General features: G+C 37.9%; 1 protein-coding gene across 1 annotated transcript; it reads right to left on the reverse strand.

Annotated features, from left to right (window-relative positions):
* Window positions 1-1,182: 1,182 nt before the first annotated feature.
* LOC140147126 (putative ATP-binding cassette sub-family C member 13) lies at window positions 1,183-22,809 on the reverse strand. The gene is made up of 5 exons (XM_072168905.1): window positions 22,690-22,809; window positions 6,261-6,502; window positions 3,104-3,893; window positions 1,950-2,174; window positions 1,183-1,377 (listed from the first exon to the last, which is right to left on the reverse strand). The coding sequence occupies exons 3-5, from the start codon at window positions 3,167-3,169 to the stop codon at window positions 1,183-1,185; spliced, it is 486 nt and encodes a 161-aa protein (XP_072025006.1). The 5' UTR covers window positions 3,170-3,893; window positions 6,261-6,502; window positions 22,690-22,809.
* Between the last annotated feature and the right edge of the window lie 271 nt (window positions 22,810-23,080).

The following is a 23,080-nucleotide window of genomic DNA, read 5'->3' on the forward strand; positions in this document are numbered from 1 at the left end:
GAACTACCTGCCAATTGGGCAAAAAGAAGTTTTCATTTTTTTGGACTCCAGAATCCTGGCAAAAATTAAAGTCAATGCACTTAAAATGCAAATTTTATCTGGTTTAGCAGACCAAGATACTACATGTAAAAAGACTCCCAAGATATTTTGAATGTTATATTATTTTCATGGACCTATAATTATTTTCGATGTAAATAGAGGAAATGAAGGTGAAAATAATTCAAACTAAATTTTAATGGTCTGAAGATTTCAGGAGAAGATCAAAAGAAATGTCCGATTTTGTAGCGTACTTGTTTGGAAAATCACGGACAACTGAAACATTTGGCGGACAACCAAAAACTGTTTCTTAAAAAATTAATTAATTAAAAAATAATGTTATGTCTCAAAGCCCATGGCAGTTTCAAAAACAAATGCGGAATGAGGTTTTTTTTAAAGATTTTTTTTAAAAACAAAATTCTGAACTCTAAGATGTCATTTTCGAGTGTTCAAAAGTACACAGTATGAAATTGTGGTTGATTTACACAATTGAAGTACAAACATCAATTGTTTTATACTTAAACAAACGAGTATCGAATCAAGTAACATTTCTTCCAAATTTGTCTCAGAAACTAACTGACATGGACGCGCTAAGAAAAACTAACACGCGCATGGGCTTTGAAACATAACAATTTGTTTAAGCCTTATTTATTACCAAAAGTGGCACACACCATATATTATGTTTACTTACTTAGAATCAAAGCTAATGAAATTAACTGTTTAATAATTTCAAGGTGTTACAATCATGGGTGCAAGTTCTAGATACAGGCCCTTAGGCAGGATTTCATTTGGGGGTGCTGATTTTTAAAAAGTGGACCTTTTTCCAAGGGGGGCGATTTTGTGAAAAGTGGACACAATTTGGACCTTTTGGTCCAAGAAAAGTGTGAAAACCCTGATTTTTTTTTTTTTTTCTGCTCGCAAATTCTGAAATTTTGGGACTTTTATATACTTTTCCAAATTTGGGGGTGGGGGGGATACCCCCCTGTGTACGGGCCTGTCTGGAGGCCAACAGCCAGGAGCTACTTTTCTGCCAAAACGTGTCTCCTTGTTCAGGCTAGTTAACATGAGCGAGGAGCTGTTTTCACAAGAGCCAAATGGCTCCTGTCTCCCGCCTAATCTCACTCTTGTTAATACATAAAAGAAAGTTTACGGATAAAAGTTAGGATCATCACTCTGCAATGACGTAGCATAGTTAACCAGTGCATTGATGGCAATGGGTCCAACGAAACCCAGGGTATCCGCACAAAACCTCAACACTCCAGCATAGAAGATTGGTTTAGAACAGAGCCGAAAGAACACATGGTACAGTGAAACTTGAGTTTTGTGGCGCTCTGCCCTAGCCTGTAAAAGAGATGAATTGACATGAAAGATGATGATTAAAGGTAATTTTGTTCTCAAGATTAGTGATATCACTTTTTTTGTTTTTTTTTTTGAACAAAACAAAGCAATATTATTCTTTCTAATTCCTTCCATGCCTATATGCTGGAGACTAGGCCGATCAGGTATAAAACATCCAGACCCAGTTGTGCACCTCAACCTCTTCACACCAAGCAATTGAGGCATGCCTGCTAGCAATACGTGATTTTCAAGGCCAAAAAAACGCACCTTGTTTTTCCTATAATCTCCAAAAATGCAAAATCTGAAAAATGTTTATTGAAATCACCAAAAAAAATTACAATTTTGTATCCAAACTTGCATTGGTTTTGTACACATTTTTTTCTTTCATAGATTTTGAAGTGAACACATGTTACAAATTTGCCCCATTTAGATACAAAATTTTGTGGTGATTTTTTTTCCCAAATGTTTTTTAAATCAACCACAAATGATTGACTTCGCTCTTGGTCAAGGGACTCTCCCAATTTGCGGAAAAAAATTGCTGCAACACCATTACTTCACAACCATATACAACTCACGTTTTCCTGTTTCAGAGCTTTATAGAATCGATGATGATTGAATTTTGAAGTAAACTGCTTGGGCAAGCATCCTAGATCGTCCATTTCCAAAGGGCGTTTGTATCCGAGATGGAAGACCCAATCGAACCACAAGAATGTTGCTGAGGAAAACATGCTGGCGTTATCCTGATGATATTTCATGTTTGGTTTGATACCGTTTGGTTTGGGAATGGAAAGATAAAACACCTGTTGGAAGAATACATACAAGAGTATACAAGAATGATAATGAATACTAAAAGGACTCAAACTGCACTTGCCCAAGTTACAAACCCGCCAAACTACACAACAAGATTCCTAATGCGGCCGCCCGCACAGGTATACCCTCCCCATGATACTCAACTGGTACACACCGAGTACCTAACACAATACCAATGCTGCTACTGAAGATGACCAACCAGCAGTGGTACTGCACTGGTACTCCTCTGGTACTGCACAGTAAAAGCCATGTACCTTGGCGATGGAGAATCTTTTCACTGTGCAGGTGGCCAGAATAGGAATCTTGTTGTGTAGTTCTTGTAGACAGTATATACGTATAACTTGCCCGGATGCCTACATCTACGAGGGGGTATCAAAAAGTTTTGAAATCGCCCAGAAGTGAAAGACCTATATCAATGAAATTTTGTCAGTGCAATCACTGGTCCTTTATTACATGTATGTACACTATGGTTCAAAAATGGTCTCATAAGTATGTACTTCTGGGCAATTTCAAAAACTTTTTGATACCCCCTCGTAGTTCAAAATTTGAATCTCCTAAAGTGTTAACCATTACACTGCGACCCACATTATATTATATAGTATCAAAGTTCCCACTCCATGCAGCCCACTTTATTATGTGGTGACAGCATTTACTAATCCAGCTTCCAGTGAAAAGTAACATGTTATACAAATCTCTTTCTTATGAAAATGTTACAATGTGGCTTTAACAGAACATAAATGCAAAATTGATATGTTTACAAAGCAAATGAATCTGCAAGAAATTTTCTGAATAAAACATTATGTAGCCATAGGTTTCTGACAGTATCAAAATCTCAACCTTTTTATGAGGCTGTCACAAAATGCCCCTTTAAATAAAGGATACAAAAAAACATCCATTCCAAAACTTCTTTTGTACTAACCTTCTTGGCAATTACAAATATCTCCATACAGATGTACATTGCATATGAAAATAGCACCAACACCATCACGTCAAAGCGTACCACTGTGAAATCAATCTTCGTTGACTGAACCTATGCAATAATTCTATAAGCCTCGCATGCAGTCACCAAAACCCAGTACAAGAGTAAACCAAAAGCCATCCTTGGCTTCTTACGTGCTTCCAAAACGTGGTAGTAATAGTAGCCATAATACCCGTCAAGAAGGCAAAGACTTGCGGTAGGTACAGGTGAGGCTGAGTCGCACCTTGTAATTTATTGTCGGATAAGACCCCTTCTACAATACTTACGATCATCACAACCAAATACAGGACATTTGTAATCCATCTCTGCACATGGCCGGGGTATCTGATAAGAATCTTATGAGAAGAAACCGTTCTATGTTTTGATTTTTTCCTAAATGAAACAATGGCGACAGCGGTGGCTATCAAAAGGAAAAGCATGAGAAACAGGACGTGAGGGATTAAAAGAAGAAAGTTTGGAAAGCATGAATCGGCTCGGACTTGATCCCATTTTGTCATGGAGGTCTCCACCAATGGGTTGTATAAATAGGAACTGTTTCCACTTGGTGTCCCACAGATCCAGTTCCATTCACTTCCATCCAGAACTATGATGGCAGCCATCTTGAATGGATAATGATGAACTGCCGTCACATCAGCAAAATGTCATATTACACGGCAGTTTCAGTCATGAAACGGAATGACGATTTACTATTGACGTCTTCATTGTCAGGTACATGTGTCAATTTTGAACCCTGCAAAAAAGAAGAACAAAAATGATAATATGCTACTGGTGGTTGCTAGTTGATGAGGGTTTTTTCTGCACTCTGACCTCATAGTTACCTGCAGACAATTTTGAACTGGGGTCAAATGCAAAAACCATTTTTAGACAACATTACTTTCTTATTTTTGCCCCTTTTACAAATAGGACGCTGGAAAAGCCTTTCTCCAACCATGATTCACTATTTAAAATAGAAAATCAAAAGTAAGATTTTTGAATCTTTATAAGACTCGATTTCGCGGTTCTCTGATTGGGCATTTCTTGTGATATCTCTAATTACCCAAAGACTGTTTCCCATATAGGCCTACATGTCCTGACCTTTTAAACAACTTTCAGTCGACACTTAATGATCAAGACTGACGTCCCTAGGGCTTGGTACCATTTTTTGCAGGCACTTTTTGCAGCACAATTACTTTGGTGTAATTTTTTGCCAGGCTTTTGTAGCGCGAGTTTTACAAACCCTGGTGTTATTTTCTAGCAGGCTTTTTTGTAGCCCAATTTCCACAAACTTGAGTGTCGTTTTTGCAGGCTTTTTTACAGGGAATTTCCACTATCCTGATTTTTTTTTAAAATGAAATCGGTTAAAAAATTTGTGCTATTACATGGCAGCATTAAAAAAATTAGAGAAAAAAAAGAGAAAACTTTACCATATAATAGAAAAGTAAATCCTATTATTCTTTATGTTTTGTGGTCAACCGTGCATACTGTGTGTTTTCAATGTGGTGATGTGCAATGAATAGGCTTTCACACTTTCAGTGTATGGTACATAATTATACCAACTGAAGAGACAATGCAAATCATGTTTAAGAACTTTGCCCATGTGAGATTGCATATAGGCCTAATAATAAAGGTCATCTTAATAATAATAACGGCGTGTCCGTCCGCACGCTATCGCGTTTGCGTGGTTCGCGTTCATGCGGTGCACTATCGCGTGCTCGCGGTGCACTATCGCGTGCTCGCGGTGCGCTATCGCGGAGTATCAATGGGAGTGTTCGCGGAGTACAGTGCCTATAGGGCCTAACCGTTTTTGCATTCACATTTCTCGCGATTGATTTCATTACTTTAGTAACGGCCGGCCTATATCCACGTCCATATACTAATTTCGGTTTCTCTAAATGTGGTAACAGGGCAGGGCTTGGAAGAGGCGAATGATGGGTTTCCAGATTATGGGTAGGCCTAACGAACTACCGAAGTAAGCATCACACCTAACAAACAGAGTTGATTAAGTTGTGTCAAGTTGGGTCTTGATCATTGAGAGACGCATTTCATAGTGGTTTAAAAAGTCAGGGCAGGTATATGGGTAACGGGTTTGGGTAATTAGAAATAGGCCTATCACGAGAAGCGCCCGACCCGAGAACCACGAAATCTAGTTATCTATAATGCTCATAATGATCGGTGTTTGTTATTGGAAAACAGCATTTTTGAAGCGTTTATATTTTCTTTTATTCTCTTGTTTTAAAATTTGGAACATAGGCTAATTAGTTTTGCATCAACAGAACGGGTTTTTGTTGTAATCTTTTATCATCTTCACTGAGAAAAACAGCCATTTATAAAATTTTCTGCCAAAAAAGTTGCACTTTACTGCATAGGCTTTTTATACTTTTGGTTTCAGACCTCTTTCACTTGAAGAAAATTAATCAAAAGGAATTTTTCCTTTTTTTTTTCTTTTGTTTTTATTAAAATAACTTAAGTTAAGATGTTCATGAAATAATTTTTACACATTATACTAAAATGTCTTGGGGGGACTTACTTTTTTGGAACCGTTTATAATGACAATCATTAAGTACCCTGAACTTGCATGCCAATCATTGACCATGTCCGTTAAAATTGATTTATGTGTCATACACTGCGCATGTGTCTTTTAATGTGCAATTGGACTTGAACTTGAAACATATTGACCAGCAATTAAGTGACATTTGCACTTTTTATTACTTTTTATTTATCCTTTTTTAATTCATGATTTTCCTTTTAGTTTGATTTTTCGTTTTATCTTCTTTTCTTTGCTATTTTGTTTTGGTTTCCTTTCTTTGTTTCTTTCATTTTTTTTTTTGGGGGGGTCTTTAATGATTTCTTTTTCTCTTTCTTTGTCTTTGCTTGAATTCTTTGAGGTTTACTTTTGTGGGGTCGGGAATTACTGGTTTGGAAGGAGAAGTTTGGCAAAGGCATCGACATAGGGTGGTAGCTGTCATTGCATTATTTTGCTATCTACTGCAGATAACATTGATAAATTTGCATCCCACATCCGTGTGATGTTTGATTGACGGTGCCCTTAGTGTCATAGCAAATATAAAAGATGATGAAGAAAGTTAAGCAATTACTCAAAGCTAATATTTTTGCTCACCTGAGAGCTTTCGGAATGTATCACTATTCCTTGTTCACTCGGTTGATGGACTGGTGAATATGATGCTTGCTGCTGGTCAGAAAACGTCGGCTGTCTGGTACTGACGCAGTAGGGAGTTGTAAGCTCTGGAAAGTCTATGGCGGCTCTGGTCCTGGTTCAAGTTACTTTTATAAGTCCTGATGTGTATGGACTCCTTCACACCCCTCCGGAACCAGTCCGTTTCTCTATCGAGGATTTTAGCCCTATAAAAGATAGTGAATGATTTTCCAAAAAGATTGTCAACTTTTTAACTATTCAAATTTAACAATTAAAATATTTGGGGCTATGTATATAAGGTATTCTACGTCTTATTCGACTTAACTTAGTCAACATTTGATGAAAAAATATGTTTAAAGTGATTGATCCCTGAAATATTTGTTAATGTAATTGTAATGTAATATTTTTTATTGCATGTGTTCCTTAGTATATATAAACTACTGTCTGTCCAATTAACTTAGACACCCAGTTTTTGTTACTTATTTGAAAAAATATCCACTTTCAAAGAAAGTCATGAAAGAAAAGTGTTAACATTCGCTGAGACCTAACGGGATTTTGTGTTTCCAAAGCATTGAGTGAGAGTTTACCTGAAATTCTATTGAAATTGGAAGGTTTTTCTCAACTCCTTAAAAATAATCCGGTAGAAGTTGGGTACCATTATTTTGGAAGGTCTCATTATACGGATTTGTAGGTATAGTGATTTTGGATAGTGAATGGATGAATAGTAAATTAATTATACGTACTCATCACCAAAAACATTTGTTCAATATAATTCAGTTTACAATATGCCGACAGTGTTTCTTATTGGCATATTTATTCTTAATGTATTAACTCAGTGATCCAAGCTGTCCCTCAGCCAATTACAACAATTCGGCGTGGTATTTGAATCTTCTGTGCATGCTTGTGGCTTGGCCCAATTCTATAATAAATACAAATTGTATGTCCTATGAATGCTCTGAAGTTATTGGCGAGGAGTATAATCCACAATACACTCCAGACGCATAGTAATTTGCCCTATCATTTGTTATAATGCACCAACTGTGACATCTTTTGAGTTAGTAAAAGCATCTATTATTATATTGCATCGATATTAAGGAACAAAGAAAAAGGGTGGTATCACTGATCAATATGCATGATTACAATGTTCAAACACCCCTTACTGTAAATAGATTATCCCATCAAAAGTTTCAAGTCATTAGGAATATTCGACCCAGATATCTTGTTGTAAATCGGTCGAAATTGAATAAAAGTAGACAAGGAAAAATATTTTTTCATCGCTTTACTAAAAATTTCTGTTAGGTCTGACAGTGTTTAGCAACTTTTCTTTCATGACTTTTGCCAAAGTCAAAACTTTTCGAAATAAATCATAAAAACCGGGTGTCTAAGTTAATTGGACAGACAGTAACATGTCGAAGTTTCACTTCAATCGCCCTACTGGATCTGAAGTTGTGAACTTAAATGTGAAGTAGCAAACACTGATTTTGGAATTCCTCAGACAATCTTAGAAATAAAAGTTCGAACACTTTTAAGGCCTTATTGCAAATGGTCCCCCTTCTACCCCTGTACAATGTTGGCATGCCCAATATGCTCAACTTCACCATCTTCTCCCAACATTGTTTGGTGGGGAAAGGGGGGGGGATAAGATGAACATTGAGACAACACTATTATAACTCTTGGTTTCCAGTGACTCATATAGCTAGCCCCTATACTAAGAAGAACATGGGAATTACAGTGGGTGTTCGAACACATTTTTTCCGGAATTGTACCTTTAATTCTTTACAGCACTGGTATGTAATGCAAAGTTCAAGGTCGGCTGCAACAAACTTATCAGATCATTTTTTAACAAGTCCTCTTACCTTAGACTAGTGTAATGTTTACGTAGAATTTCCAGTGAGACTATAGAGTTTCCCTTCTTGCCAATTACAAGTGGTTTTTTTCAGACTAGTTCATAATACAGTAGTAAACATATACCATATGTTATTCTTTAGACAATTGAAGTTGGTATACACCAATTAATGCAAGCAACTGCACATGGTCAAGGTTACATGCACTACATTTATTGTGATAGATTTTTGACCTTACCCTGAGGAGGGTGGTAGACAAATACAATACAATCATAGATTATCAAAAAATCTATGCTACAATGAACTTTTGACTCTGTGCATATTGGTAGATACTGTACCACATTCCATTCGGACCCCTAAACATTGCATACCAAAAGGGGACACAAATTTCGATACGGGACAAACATTTTTTTCCGACCCGAATTTTTTTTCAACAAATTTTTATCAGCCTATCACATTATGACTAGTTAGCATGTATATTTTAGTTGCGAAGAGGTTTTTGTGCCTACCCAGTATGCCGCCGCCACCAAAAGAATACCACCTCCTCCGACAATAATTGGCCTGCTGGGTTGTGTTTGGGACGTTTGCTGCGCTTTGCTACGCTTACAACACTGCCTCATCGGGTTGTTGGGGGGGGGACGCTTGCTGCTCTTCGAAAGTTAACTTTGCCAATCTTTCTTTGTTCATCGCCGCTAGTTTTTTCCAGTGGCAACTTTTTTTGGGTCTTTAGCTGTCACCTTCACCTCTTCCGCTGCGTCTTCGAGTTTTTTTTCTTCCATTTTATTTAAAGTTCCAATTTGCTCATTCGTGATCCTAGCATCTTCTTTTTATGACATTTTTCATTAGATATCCACGAAAAAAACCGATTCCCAAAATTTCAGCTGATTCCGATGTTGCGTTTGCGAGTTATTCATGATTATGTGTATTGCACTGCTCCATAGACAATGTGTTGTAATTTCGTTCTGGTGCACCAGAACGAAATTCAAATTTGGCGATATCTTTGCTAAACAATTTAATCTGCAAGAAATATTTTGTACATAAACATTATGTAGCACGATCGAGGTTTCCAGTGATATAAAAATCTCAACTTTTTTTGAGAAAAGTGGGGGGATGATGCTGTGGATCACGAAATGCCCTTTTAACTACTTGCGAAATGCTGAGCAGCATTTGGTCATCGCTTGCTTGAAGGTCTAATTTGCCCTGTACCAGATTGATCAAGATTTGGGTTAGAGTTTTCCGATAGATAATGCCTACGATATCGATAGCCCCCGGGACCTCTGCAATTGCCTTCTTTGCCAACTTTTTCAGCTCCTGAGGGTGCACTGCGTTACAGCCTTTGCATCTCCTGAGGGTCCACGATCATGCGTACAGCTTTTCCAGCTCTTTAGGGTTCAGCTTTTCAGCTACAGCTCGCTTAGACGTTCGCTCAGGCTAGCATGTAAACCCCACTTGTGATACAACCCACACGTCCACTTTGACAGAGCTATGTCTATGAACGGCCCTTCATTCAACGAGTCTTCCAGGGCATCGCGGTTGGCAATTACCAAGCTTTTTGGAAGGAACCATCCTATGAGTTTTGTGTATGCTGTGACGATGTGCTTTTTCATTGCCTTTGTAACTAGCCCTCCCATGCAGGTCTCGGACCTCGCGTTAAGTTTTCTCAGCTTTTTTTGAACGAGACACTCGATTTCATCCGACATCATCGACATGTTTTTTTCCTAAAAGTCTTTGCTCTTTCCCTTCGGCTATTCCGACCAAAAGCTCTAGAAATCTTCGACCCCTTCTTCGGTCGGGTATCACTGACTGCAACATGCTCTTGAAGCATCGCCTCGGCAACAATTTTGTCAATATCAATCTTGCTTTTATTTATAGGAGGTACCCAGGCAATCTCCCCCGCGAACTTTTTGAAACCGTGCAATCTCGAGACCCCTGGGGGGTACCCAAGCATTCTCCCCGCTTCTTTTTTGAAACCGCAGCAATCTCGAGACCCTGGGGTACCCAAGCAATCCGCCCGCTAGTGTTTTTTTTTTTTTTCAGATCTCCCAGCATCTTTTACTTCAACCACCAAAGTTTTGCAGCGAGGCAGGCCATCCACACGAACGTAAACGCGAGATCGACTTGCGCATTGTGCGCAGCTTTTTCTCTCTCTTCTACGAGATCAGGAGCGGGTACAAACTGAGGGACGGGCAGGTGAGCAACGAGGAATTCCATCACATCCTGCGGGAGATGGAGAACTACAGGAGTCACAAGAGTGCTGCCCTTCGTGAACCCTACTCTGTTGGTAATGCGTCTAACCTTGGTGCCCGGATCGCGGAGTAAGAGCGAGTTTGTCGACGCCATTGGCCACTCTCATCGCCCTGGCTTGGTCTCCTAATCGTGCCTGCTCAATGTCCTTGGGTTTGGTCATGGCCGGTGCCATTCCTATAGCGAGGTTTACTCGCTTGCAGTAAGACTCTATGATCTCGGTTAGGGAATCCACCCAGTTATTTTCCAGTGTGAAGGAACCAACATTCGAGAACTGTACGAGGCGTGAGGTGAAAGCGGTTGATTCTGCCCAAGGGCGCATAATTTTGGGCGCCGGAGAGTTGATGCTGAATACCAGAAGCCTTCATCAGATCCTAAAACTTTTTTGAAGTAAAATCTGTACCAGGATTGGTCCAGATTTGTTTTCAATGGTTCCGCATATAAGAACCTAGAGTTGGCGCTGATCACTGTAAGAATACTCTTATAGCTTCGATTCACGCAAGACATGTCTTTGAAGAATATTAGATCACCCTGGTACGTGCCCGAAGGACCACCGTTAGACACGTACTCTTTAGGTTTGATTATGCGCTTGGTCATCTGCTGCGGCGGTGGTTTTCTTTTTGGTAGCGAAGAGTATCGATTCCATTTTATTTATTAGAGACAATTTTCTTTGACGTGGGCTCGAGAGTTGTCAATCCTGTCTATGCTCCAGTCAACGTCTAACGGTTCGAGGCACATGGCGCAGTTGTAGCCCTGCGCCTTAATTTTTTCTTTGGCCCAATGTTCGGTGACGTAGTCTTTCGGGTCGAACGGTCTACCCTTTCTTTCGTCCACTCTCACGTGATTGTTTATCCTGTTCTGAATTATCTTGGAGGATATATAACACGGGTTCTGATGTCTAGGGTTTTGCATCTAGTGACGGCCGTTCATAACCATCTCTTTTCAAAGTCCGCAAGATTCCATTTTGACCCTTCACGGTTATCTGACTTTGCGTAATTTCCATCACAAGGTATTCGGAATTAGAGTTGATCTTATGCTTGCCAACCTTCGCCCATGTTTTACCAATGGCTACGTCTCCAACTTGCCACTCACTAGTGCCGCGCAGCTTGAGCTGGGCCCAATGATTCACTCGCTCGCCCAAATTGTTGGTAAAAGCATCGTGGGGGTATCTTGCGGCATCCGGGGTCAGATCCTGCCAGGCTACGACCGGGAGATATTCCCTAGCAATGAGGAATGGGTGTGCTTGCTCTCGAAGCAGTTCGTCATGATAAAGCCTCGTCATTCTCCGACGATCAAGTCTTCGAGGAAACAGTTGTCGCATCACGTTATCGTAGTAGATGTCAAAGTCAACGTTGAGTGTCTGACCCACCGGGTTGTTCTGGGCCGGATCACCGTTGGCGATGAAGATCTTGTCGGAATGAGACGCCATAAAATCACGAATCCACTCGAGCTGAAAGACGGGGTAATTCAAGTAAATTTCTTCAAACAGGATGACGTTGTATTCTGATACATCAAACGGTGTAAAGTTTTCTTCTTCAGAGCCCCTCGGTCTCCTACCCAAAAGTTTGTGCATGGTTATGGTGGGGTAGCCTTGCCAAATGATAGAATCGCACAAAACGTTCATAGGGCACACGATGAGCATATCCTACCTCTTGTTTCCCCAATGCAAGACTAGTCTGCTTTTGCCGCTTCCCGGGTACTTGCCGGTGACCAAAAGGGGTTTGGGAGTACGAGTCAGTTCAATCTCGATTTCGTTTCCGTCATCGTCCTCGCAAAAACCGTTGCTTTTGGGCAGCCGTTCGTTTTTTCGCTTGGCTTCTTCGTTGTCTAATTCATCCTTCATCAAAATTCGCTCTTGTTTCAAGGAGGTGGCAGATGGTAACCAGGGCTTGTCTTGTCACACGCCTGAAGTTTTCCCTCCAGCGGCCTCGAGTCTTTGACAAATATCAACTGCCCAATTTCTTTTCCGAAGGTAAAGCTGGGAAGTGTTTGTTTCGCTTCTTCCTTCGTCAGGGTGGTGTACACGCAATCAACTCGCTTTTACCGATTGCGGTAGAACCAAGCGCGGACACCGCTTTTGTGAAGATAGGTTCGCATTCCATTCAAAATCAATGCCTCGGCGGGTATGTAGCCTTCTGATAGCTCTCGAATCACCTCGTCGATCACAAGATAAAGGTTGGGAGCGAGTTTGACTTTCATCTGCCCGTTGCCATAGGCTCTCGCTTCTTCGGCATCTTGGTACAGCTGACCAAAGGTCGTCTTGTTGCTTCGTCTTGAAGGTCTGACTCGTACATTTTGTCAATAACGCCTGCTGGTTTAACCTTGAGAACCTGATGGGGCACAAGCTGTCCCAGAATCGTATACTCAATGCCGCATTCTTTGGCGTAACGCAAACCGGATCCGGGAACGAGATCTTTGCGCTGCGGAAAAAGAATCTGGGCCGTTTTTCGAACTTCCACCAAGTAAAATGTCTCGTCAGAAATGCTTCTTCCGGACACTTTCTTGAGACGATCAAACTTCGAGAATACGGGAATTTTTGGAATGTTTCGAATGAAGTGAGTGTAGGCTCGGACCACATCGATTCCAAGGCAGGATTATGTGCATTTCTGCAAAAGACCGCATCTGGGGCCTCTTCCGAACCGATCAAACACTTCGTCGGACAGCTTTTTGACCCACTTCAAAACGTTTTCGTGACGCTCCTCGGACCAGGCTTTTCTGTCTTCCGGTTGATCGCTGATGATGTCTCCAGAAAGCGCCTGTTTCACACGGATTTTTACATTGGGGTCTTGGGGGTGATATATCGAGAATCCTTCTACCACTCCGTTTCTACAGGTCAGACTTCCGGGTTCAATTTCGTGGTCTTGAACTAGCTCCCTGATGAGGTCTTCGGGTTCTTCGTTCGTGACCGCAACACTTTCAATCGGTTCAAGATTCAAACTTTCATCCACGGAATCGACAAAGTGGAGTTTTTGTTTATTAACTGTATAAATTATTACTGAAATATTAAGTGTCGGGTGTCCAAAGCAGAAAAAAGGGCGAAAGCTAGGGGGTGTCTGAGGGCGGATGCGGCCCCCTGAGAAGTGAGAAACTTTTGCAAACTGAAGGCCCAATTGAAGCCATTTGGTGGACTTTAATTCTGGGACCCCTTTTTCACAAATCTGTCACCCAATGACCCCCATTTTTCATCAGCTTACACCCAATGACCCCCTTTTCAACCCCTTTTTTCGGCAAATCTGTCACCCAATGACCCACTTTTTTATCAAATGCACCCAATGACCCCCATTTAAAAAAAAAATTACACCCTATCTGCAAATTTTGCGCTCGCATTTTGAACAAATTAATATTTAAGTAGCTTGACACTAATTTATTCTAAAAATACCTAAATTCTAACAAATTATTATTTACCTCTCAATTATGACAGATAAATTAGTTCCAATAATTGGAACTCACGGCTCTGACCGTGAGTTCCAAGGAACTATGTGTATGTGTCACCGCGATTTAGCATGCATTCATCACCATATTCACATGTACATAGTCGTGGAGTGAACTTTTCGCTGCTCATAAAAATCACTCAAAAATCATCTTTTTAAATATTTATTTGGACAAAAGCTGATCGTTAGAATAAGTTGAGCATTCACAGATGACATACATCAGTGACACAAGTTTCTAAAGTGAGTATTTTACTAGATATACTAATGCAAACTTGCCACAATAAAATCCTCAAACCTTCGAAATTTGTAGTTACTAAGTCATATTATTAAGACACCGCTTGCATTTGAGTGATCAGTGTAAACGCGATGTGGTAGACGCAGTATGTGTCCAGGTGCGTGACTCGCCACTTACCGTGCGTGTTGGACACAGCTTGCATTTGACGCGTTTGTTGTCATGACCTGACCCGTAAGGTTATTGACCTCAACGGCCTAGCAACCGACCATTTTTTTGTTATTTCCATAGTGATTGGATAGTTTTACAAAAATGAACTTCAGATGGTTTAATGGCAATATGTACCCGATCAATGTACAAATAAATCAGAACTGAAAGTCAAAGCATGTCGGAGCCTGCTCGCGAACAAGATTTAGCGATCACTAGCGGGACACCCGGGCTTCGATGAGTAAATGGGAGCGTTCACTAAAACAGGATGAATTTCTGAACAGGTAGGTTCATTGAAAAGGTTTTATTTATCTAAATGTCATGATCCTTCTATTTTTTAAAGCTTCTTTCTTTCTTTTTTTTTCTGCATAATTCGTACATTCCCCAATTTTTGTATTTCCCGTTTCCATGTTATTTATTTATTTATTTTACCCCGTTCCCATTATTTCTTACATTTCACTTTCTGCTTCATTTTTTCTTTTTCTATTCCTGCTTAGCTTGTGATTTCCTGTTTCCATGTAAGGCCTATTTATTTAATTCTGTTCTTGTAGTCTTTGTACTGCTTTAATCCCATCCCGTACCTTAAACCATAACCCGGCCCCGGTCCCGTAGGCCTCAAGCGCATTGGTGACAAGTAAGATTAATGTATATTATAGGGGCAAGGACTACAACTACTGCACTGAAAATTTTATTTCAGCACAGACAACAGTTGTGGACTTACAGTCAAAAATGAGGGAAACCAATATTTGATCAATAAAATAATAAATAACTACTTGCCTTGAGTTGCTAAATTTTCAGTGCAGTAGTTGTAGTTTTTGCCCCTATAATATAATATACATATGGTCATGTTTTTTGAGGTGGGACCCAATTGTGTCACATCTTGCAATTTGTCAAAAATCAACTCCTTTTTTGTATTACTGATTATATTTCAAAAGGTTTTCACCCAAACTATGTAAAAGTATACATTTTTAGAAAGCATATTGTCAGGATTGCAAATCTGTAAAGTTTGAGTGGACATACAGGGTGCACCAAAAAATATACAGGGTGATTCCACTGAAAAATACCTAAAAAATTACATTTCTTTACCACTCCAATATTTCTACACAGTATATTAAATTGGAAAATGAACTTGATATTTGGAATGTACGCAATTAGTCCTTTCAATAAATATATAGTTTGCATTATATTTGTTAAGCCCATTGTGTTATACAGGGTGTGAAAAAAGTTATATTTTAAATTGTTTAAAGGGGGACTCCGGCAATCATAACATTATGCTTAATATGTTAGAAAAATAATTATCAAGCACAAATCACATGGTTTTATTTAAAACAAACACATATTGACCATAAAAACGAATAAAAACAGTCGGCTCTCAACACGCGATATTAAAAATTCCCGCGCCAAAATTGTCTAAGTGCAATGACGTAATGGTTATTTGTGTTCAATTGTCGCCAGCCTTCATTGTATTACTGGGACGTCATTGCACTCGGCGCCGGGAATTTTGAATATCGCGTGTTGAGAAACGGATGTTTTTATTCGTTTTTATGGTCACTAGGAGTTTGTTTTAAATAAAACCATGTGATTCGTGCTTGATAATTAATTTTCTAACATATAAGGAATAATGTTGTGATTGCCGGAGACTTCCTTTAATTTAATGAAAAATTTCCCTAAGGGCCATTTATTGCAAGCAAATGGACTTTAAATTTGAAAAATATATTCCAAATAGTTTAAAGAATTGCTATAATATCACATTTAAATATCCAATTTCCATAGGTGTTCCAAAAATCAATATACAGTGAATAATTTGTAACAATGGTCCATGTACATACATGCACAATTAGCCTACATCAATAAACTATTTAACAATAACCAGAGATCAATATGTTCATCAGATTAAATCCTTTGTAATAATCTCCTTTGAGAAGATTGATTTCATTATAGATATTTCAAAGATAAAACAATTTAAAAGATCTATTTATGACAGATGAACTTTATTTTCATTCCTTTTTTTATGAATTGCAAAATTTACAGCCCATTGTATTGCATTCTGCACACATTCCACTGCATTAATTAAAAGCTCATTAAATCCTTGATTACTAAGTTTATTAAGATTAACTAGCCAATAGTTATAGAAAGTTAAAAATAAGATTAACATTATGCAAATGGTCACATGTTTTGAGCTCGCCTCCCAAAAAGGGGGTGCTGTTACGCTTTTTGGTATCAAGCTGTTGTAATTCTTTCTTATTTTAAAAACTACAAAAGCTATCTTCACATATTTGGTATCATTTTAAAGCTGTATATATGCCAAATGCCTGCAAAGTGGCATTGGTCTAGCTTATACTAAAATGGAGATATAGCTATTTGAAGTTTGAAGACCAGGGGTGGTGCAGGAAGCGGCGCCGCCTGTACAAACTCAATGGGGACATTTTATTTTAGCCCTCAAATATGAAATTTGAATTTTTTTTCTTATTAATTTGTGGTGCATTGTCACTATTTGGGTATTAAAATAAGCTTACATTACTCTCCTTCAAGGTTCACTGTTTAAGCCTTACTTTAGGTCAGACTAAAGGGACTTTAAATCAAGATACATCACATGACCTCATGCTTGTCTCCTATCTTTTACACATAATTTTGTAAAACACTAACATTTTCATTACGACGACGTATCAGCCCGGACAAATTGCCACATATCTTCAGAGGTATTCATCCTAGGGTAGCAAAAGTATACATTTTTATAAAGCTGTTGAACCACAGAATTCAAACATGCTAATCAAATTTATATAGGATGTAATCCAAATAAGTAACAGTACATAGTAGTCCATTAATATTAAGCAAAATCTAGTTCATATTTTAACAATTTTTGATTGCTCGGATTTAAAATTTTTAAATCATAAACCTCAAACAATTGTATTTTGCTGTAAGGGTCCACCCATGGACTGTAAGAAAATAGCATTACAACTGATATAGGGTCACCACAGAAAAATACATGACATGAAAACCTTGTATACCTTGAAACACAAAATGTTACCCATTTTTGTATAATAACTTGAGCACCTTATACCTAGTGTTAATTTTGAGTTCATATTTGAATTCCCTGAGAAATTCCCTGCAAGAAAATGTATACATTTGCTATGCTAGGGGGTATAGTTCAGAAAATATGAATAATGAAAGCAAAATTCATGCCGTGAAACCAAAAGTGCCTATGTAACGCAAAAGGAGGCGAGTATAAAACACATGACCAAATGCATTTTTACTTCTACTAGGCAACAAAGTGCATAAATTTGATTAATGAACACCAACTTCCCATTGGAATTACACAGAGCTCCTCCTCTACCGGCTCCTCCTCTACCGGCTCCACCCCTGACTAATTTACCCAATTAAGCTGTTGTAATTAATTACTACACATCCAATTTCTCACTGGATGTACTCTGGAGCTACTCCGGATTACCCCCAGGGCTACTCTGTAGCGGTGTACCGTAACGCGAGTCAAAAATCCGTGGACTACTCCTATCCGGTTTTCCACGGTGTACCTCCCGTGAGAGACATTCTATAGCGGAGTACCTCTAGAGGTACTCCGTAAAAAATGCGTGATGATCTGTTGCCAGATTTAATGCTATTTTCTCAATTTAGCTTTATTGTATGCTTTTATTTGGATATATTAGGGATTTTTGTTCTTTCTTTCTTTCTTTTATTATTATTTTTCAAATATATGTTAATAGTATAATAAATTAATAATGGAAAATAGTAAACAAGTAAACAGGCCTACAAAATACATAAACAAGTTCAGAAATAAGCGAGTAAAATTAATGAAGTAAATAACTGACTAAATAAATTTACAAATGAATAAACAAGTAAATAAAATAATATGTAGGCCTAATTAAATTAACAAGTAAAAACTACACAAATAAGAAAGTAAATAAGTAAACATGTAGGCCTAAATAAAACAAAATGAATAGTACTTGTAGGCCTAGGCCTATAAAATAATCAATAATAGAATGCTAATAATTATCATGAACTTGGTTGTTATTTAGCTTTTTAATTTGATTACCTGTTTGCTTACATGTTTTTTCATTTGTTTGAGTAGGCCTGCATTTGCATGATTTTAAGCATTTTTCTTTGCATATTATACTTGAATGATTGGTCATTTTATAGCTAATATTTATTTTAGGACCCCACTTTTATTCATTTATTTTTTACGCTTTTATTAAATTTATTATTAGTTTTATATTTATTATTTATTTACGTGAATTATATTTTACTTATTTACTTTTTAATTGTTTAGTAACTTATTTAAATATTTACTTTTTAATAAATAAGTGACCAATCATTAAAGTATAATAAACAAAGAAAAAATGTTAAAAAAACAAACAAAATACGGCCTACTCAAACAAACAAAAAAACACATATCAAACACGTAAGTCAAAGTAAAAGATGAATAACAACCAAGTAAAAAAATATGAAAACTGTGAATAACATCAATGAAAGATGAAGACTAGTAGGCCCAAGGCCTAGCCAAACGAATCAAAACCAAACTGTATTGCAAGAAGGTGTATTATAGGCATAGGCCCACGCCTTAAAAGTAATGCGGTGCAAAATGTTAGGAAAACAGCGTAAGAACAAGAAATTGAAGAAGTATAAATTATGAGTAAATTTTAACTGTAATAATAAACCCGGGCACGGTAAATAAACAAACAACATGGGAAAGTGGAACCGCTGAACCGCAAGCGCGGTATGCACACAGGAAAACAACGTCACACAAGCATCTCAAGTTAGCAAAACTAAAAACATAACAAGAAACACAAAATTAAATAATGATTGAAAATGATTGAAAATGATTTTAAAAACAAATTGAGAAGAAGTCGTACTGGTACTGTCGTAAACAAAAGAACAAGTTTCTACAAATGAAACAACCACAAAAGAGAAACAAAATGTCTCTGTGACATCGGCAAGTGATTCTCGCTCCGTCATGACGCCCTATGCAAACGTGCAAACATGGTCAATCAATTAATCAAAACAACAAACGTTAAGCTTTGCTAAAAATAGCTAGGTACGCGCGCACTAGTACGCCTGACCGATTACGCGCTTCGGAGAGTTGTTTACCCCTGCCGGTCAATGACCCGTTTGTGGCTGCGGTTGTACACCGGAGCTGACTTCGGTGTTACTCCAGGGTTGGCTCGTGGCTGACAGCTATCAGATGTACTTCAGAGTAGCTTCTTAAGAGTACCTTTAGAGTAGCTCCGATATGGCGTATCCAGAAGTTGGCACTAGTGTAGCATCGGAGTTGGCTTCTAGACAGACAATGGATGGAGTAACAGCGAAGTAGCTCTGATATGGTGTATCCACTATGGGTTTGCTAAGGTGTAGCTACTTCGAAGTAGCTTCAGAGTAGCTCTATTAAGGTGTAGCTTCAGGTAATCTGCCGCGGTGGTAAACCGTGAATGAGAATATGGATGTGTACATTTGTTCAACTTTATTTGTAATTATTTCATTAAATTAATAATTTATCTTCAAAATAAGACCAAAACCATTTCTTCATGATGGATTTAAGCAAAAATATAGGAATATGAAGAGAAAAATTTTTGAAAAATGTGACAGCTCTACCTTTTTTTTTTTTTTTTCTCAAAAAACATGACCATATCTTACTTGTCACCAATGTGCTATAATTTTTGAGAAAAATGCAAAAATAGGCCAGGGGTGTAGTACCCCCATAAGCCAAAACGCATGTTGTGACTGAAAATCTTGGCATTTCTGTGTAGTGAATAGGGAAAAATTGTGGTTCTTGTGACAAGTTTGCAGTTCTCATTGAGTACTTGCAAACATGAAAAGATCAAATTAATAGTTGACCATGAATAATGAATGAACAAGCTTTGATTTGAGATATGATCTGCATGCATAGCACAGAATTTGGCAATGATCATGATGCCACAGCATTTCTCATAGAGATTGCACATACTCCTCCACTGCCTATCCTCCACCACTTACCCTCCAGGTTTATCCTCAAAACATTTTAATATTGTTCACAAATTAAACAAATGATAATTTCAAATTGTGAAACATATATTTGAAAAGAAGAATCAAGCTGTACAATGAGCCCAAACTTTATGCAATTGGACAAAGAATATCTCTGTAGCAACAAGTTAAATCTGGATGAGGAGAGAAAAATGTAACAGCTCCCACTATTTTGGGGTCCCACCATACCAGGCAGATGTGAGTTCATAAGGGCAATGTCGGGGATTACATTGTATAGGTCACAATCGATGGGGAGAGATGAGGTCCGACCGAGTCTCCTACACAGGTTTCGCTCCCTGTGGAGAGGCGGAACCAAACTGGCTGATGTGGAGACTAAGCCAGTTTGCGTCGGTCTGATACTCGTCTATCCTCGTCTTTGACCATACGCAGATCTGCCTGGTCAGGAAGATATTTAATATCCCGAATTTATAATATGCCTACCAGTTCCATCGTATAACCGATTTGCTAGAGAATATTTGTTACCATGTTTAATAAATTCAGTATTTATCGTATAATAAAATGTGGCCAAATGTATTGTGTACATAGTGTGTGGATCCACTCTTCTACGGACTTGGCTACTAAGCATGTCGGGAAGGATATGGTGGTATGCTGACCTGGGTCAATATGTTCTGGACAGATGAGGTCCGACCAATTGCCTATGACCTTGTGTGCGATCATGTGTGACAGGCAATTCCCGATAATTAGAAGTTCCCTGACCATACATGTATGACACATGACCATATAGATTGCATAACTTCAAGCATCAAGAAATATACCTTGTATAAGTTTTACCTCAGAGATGTTATAGACCCTCTCTACACAGAGTAGAAACATCACTAGGAGAATGCTGCTCAATATGATAAATCCAAATCATGAAAATTAAGACATTTTGCAGAGCAATCTTTTGACCACTTTCTGCACTAGTAAATTACTCCCATGAAGATTGCAGGTTTTGCCAACTCTCAGGGAATGAACCCACAAGATTGAGATAAAATGTAGATAAATTACCTCAATTACCTTTACAATGCGATTAAAATCATCCACCCACACCATCATGTCAATGCAATGGGATTAAAATCAGCCATGCATGCCCAAACTGTCCTCGAGTCTTGAGAGAGAGTTCCTCTACAAGCGGCTACGGGACGACAGGTAACCTTCCGGTCAGCTATTGTTGTCACGCAGTAAATTCGTTGACCGCTATCAGGATCAATCTAATTGATCGATTGATCCAATAAAAAATATATTCTGATTGTGAAGTGTTCTTTCTTTATTTTATTTCTCATCATTTATTGCTTTTCTTTTTGTTAGGCCCACGCTTTATTTTCTTCTTTCTCTCTTTCATTTTCTTTATTCTTCTCATCAAAATATGTAGTTCTTGTCGTTCTTAATATTTGATTTTTCATGATTTAATTCGTCTTATTTTCTTCTCTTTAATTTTGCTTTTATCTTTTTCTCTTTAGGCCCTATCCGGGGGCCCTATTCATTTCTTTATACGCATTTGCCTTATTTGTTTACTTTATTATTATTAAATGTTTTTTTCTTCCTTTTTCATTTGCATTCCACTACTAGTAATTCTTTATATTATTTTTCTTTATTTTAATTTAGATTTTTTATTTCTGTTCTCTTCGTCTTTCTGTCTATTTCTTCAAAAATATATTTCTTTTCTCCTTATGATTTTTCTTTCTTTCTTGATTTCATAGTATTCCTTTCCTCCTGATCCTTTCTTTTTACATTTTTTCTTCATATTTCTTTATTCATTCGAAATATTTACTTTCTTTCTCAATCTCAATTCGTTCCTATGTTTCCTTTTTCATTACTTAATTGGCTTACATGTATTTTACTTTGTCTATATACTGTTTTTCTATTATAATACACAATTCATTTCATTATAGACCTGTAATATTTTACTTTTTCAACCTATTAATAGACAATGATAGACCTAGGTCTATGATCATGATGATGTATTTCAATGTTATTTTTTTTCTTTCGTTTTTCTGTTATTTTTTGTATCAATGCATCGTGCCCCGACTTCCGATCGATGTAATTGAGTGGATAACAGTCACAGGCACGGAGAAGCTCGGAGAGAGAACAATAGCTTGAGTGTTTGATTGACAAGGTTACCTGTCGTCCCGTAGCCGCTTGTGTTCCTCTCATCTCAGCTACATCTTTCATGTCCTTGGAGCCCAATGAGCCCACAAATTATTTAAAGTGCCATATGGCAACATATATATGATATTGTGATGTTTCTTAATTGTGGAACAGATGTCAATAGAGCGCCCTGTAAATTGTGTAACTTTAAAGATAATTACACGGCTGCCGAATTTTGAACCCAACAGAGTTAGACAGATGTAAACAAAGATTTTGCACAGACATAATGACAAAATCAAAAGAAATAACAAGCACTTATGTTATTCAAATGAACATACATTTCCTTTACAATCATTCGAGGCATTCCTTGCTCCCCAAATTCTGAGGAAATTACCGATTCACACTTCACCTGAGACTACAGCGCACAAAAATTGATTGATTTCGATCAGCTGGTGACCGTGACCTTTCACCTTAGACACCGGTAAGTAATTTCTTTACGTCATAATTGTGCGAATTTCCATTAGGGTATAGGGATATATTTTATCAATCATGATTAATCCAGTTTCAAATTTCCAAAATAAAAGTAAAAAAATAATTTATTACACAAATTTTGTAATAATTTTATTACTGAATGCTTTTTAATGTACATATTTTATTTTTATGCCTTTTCTTATTTATTGAAATATTATGTACATCCCTAAAATATTTGGTATCGTCCAGGATGATGAT

Source organism: Amphiura filiformis, chromosome 3 (genome assembly GCF_039555335.1).
Source record: "Amphiura filiformis chromosome 3, Afil_fr2py, whole genome shotgun sequence".
Classification (NCBI taxonomy): Eukaryota; Metazoa; Echinodermata; class Ophiuroidea; order Amphilepidida; family Amphiuridae; genus Amphiura; species Amphiura filiformis.

Excerpts from the sequence above, each read along its gene's own strand:
- LOC140147126 (XM_072168905.1), bottom strand. The coding sequence starts at position 3,169 with ATGGTGTTGGTGCTATTTTCATATGCAATGTACATCTGTATGGAGATA. Across the intron at positions 2,175-3,103 it reads TATTTGTAATTGCCAAGAAG|GTGTTTTATCTTTCCATTCC; the intron begins GTTAGTACAAAA and ends TTCTTCCAACAG. Across the intron at positions 1,378-1,949 it reads AAGCTCTGAAACAGGAAAAC|GCTAGGGCAGAGCGCCACAA; the intron begins GTGAGTTGTATA and ends TCTCTTTTACAG.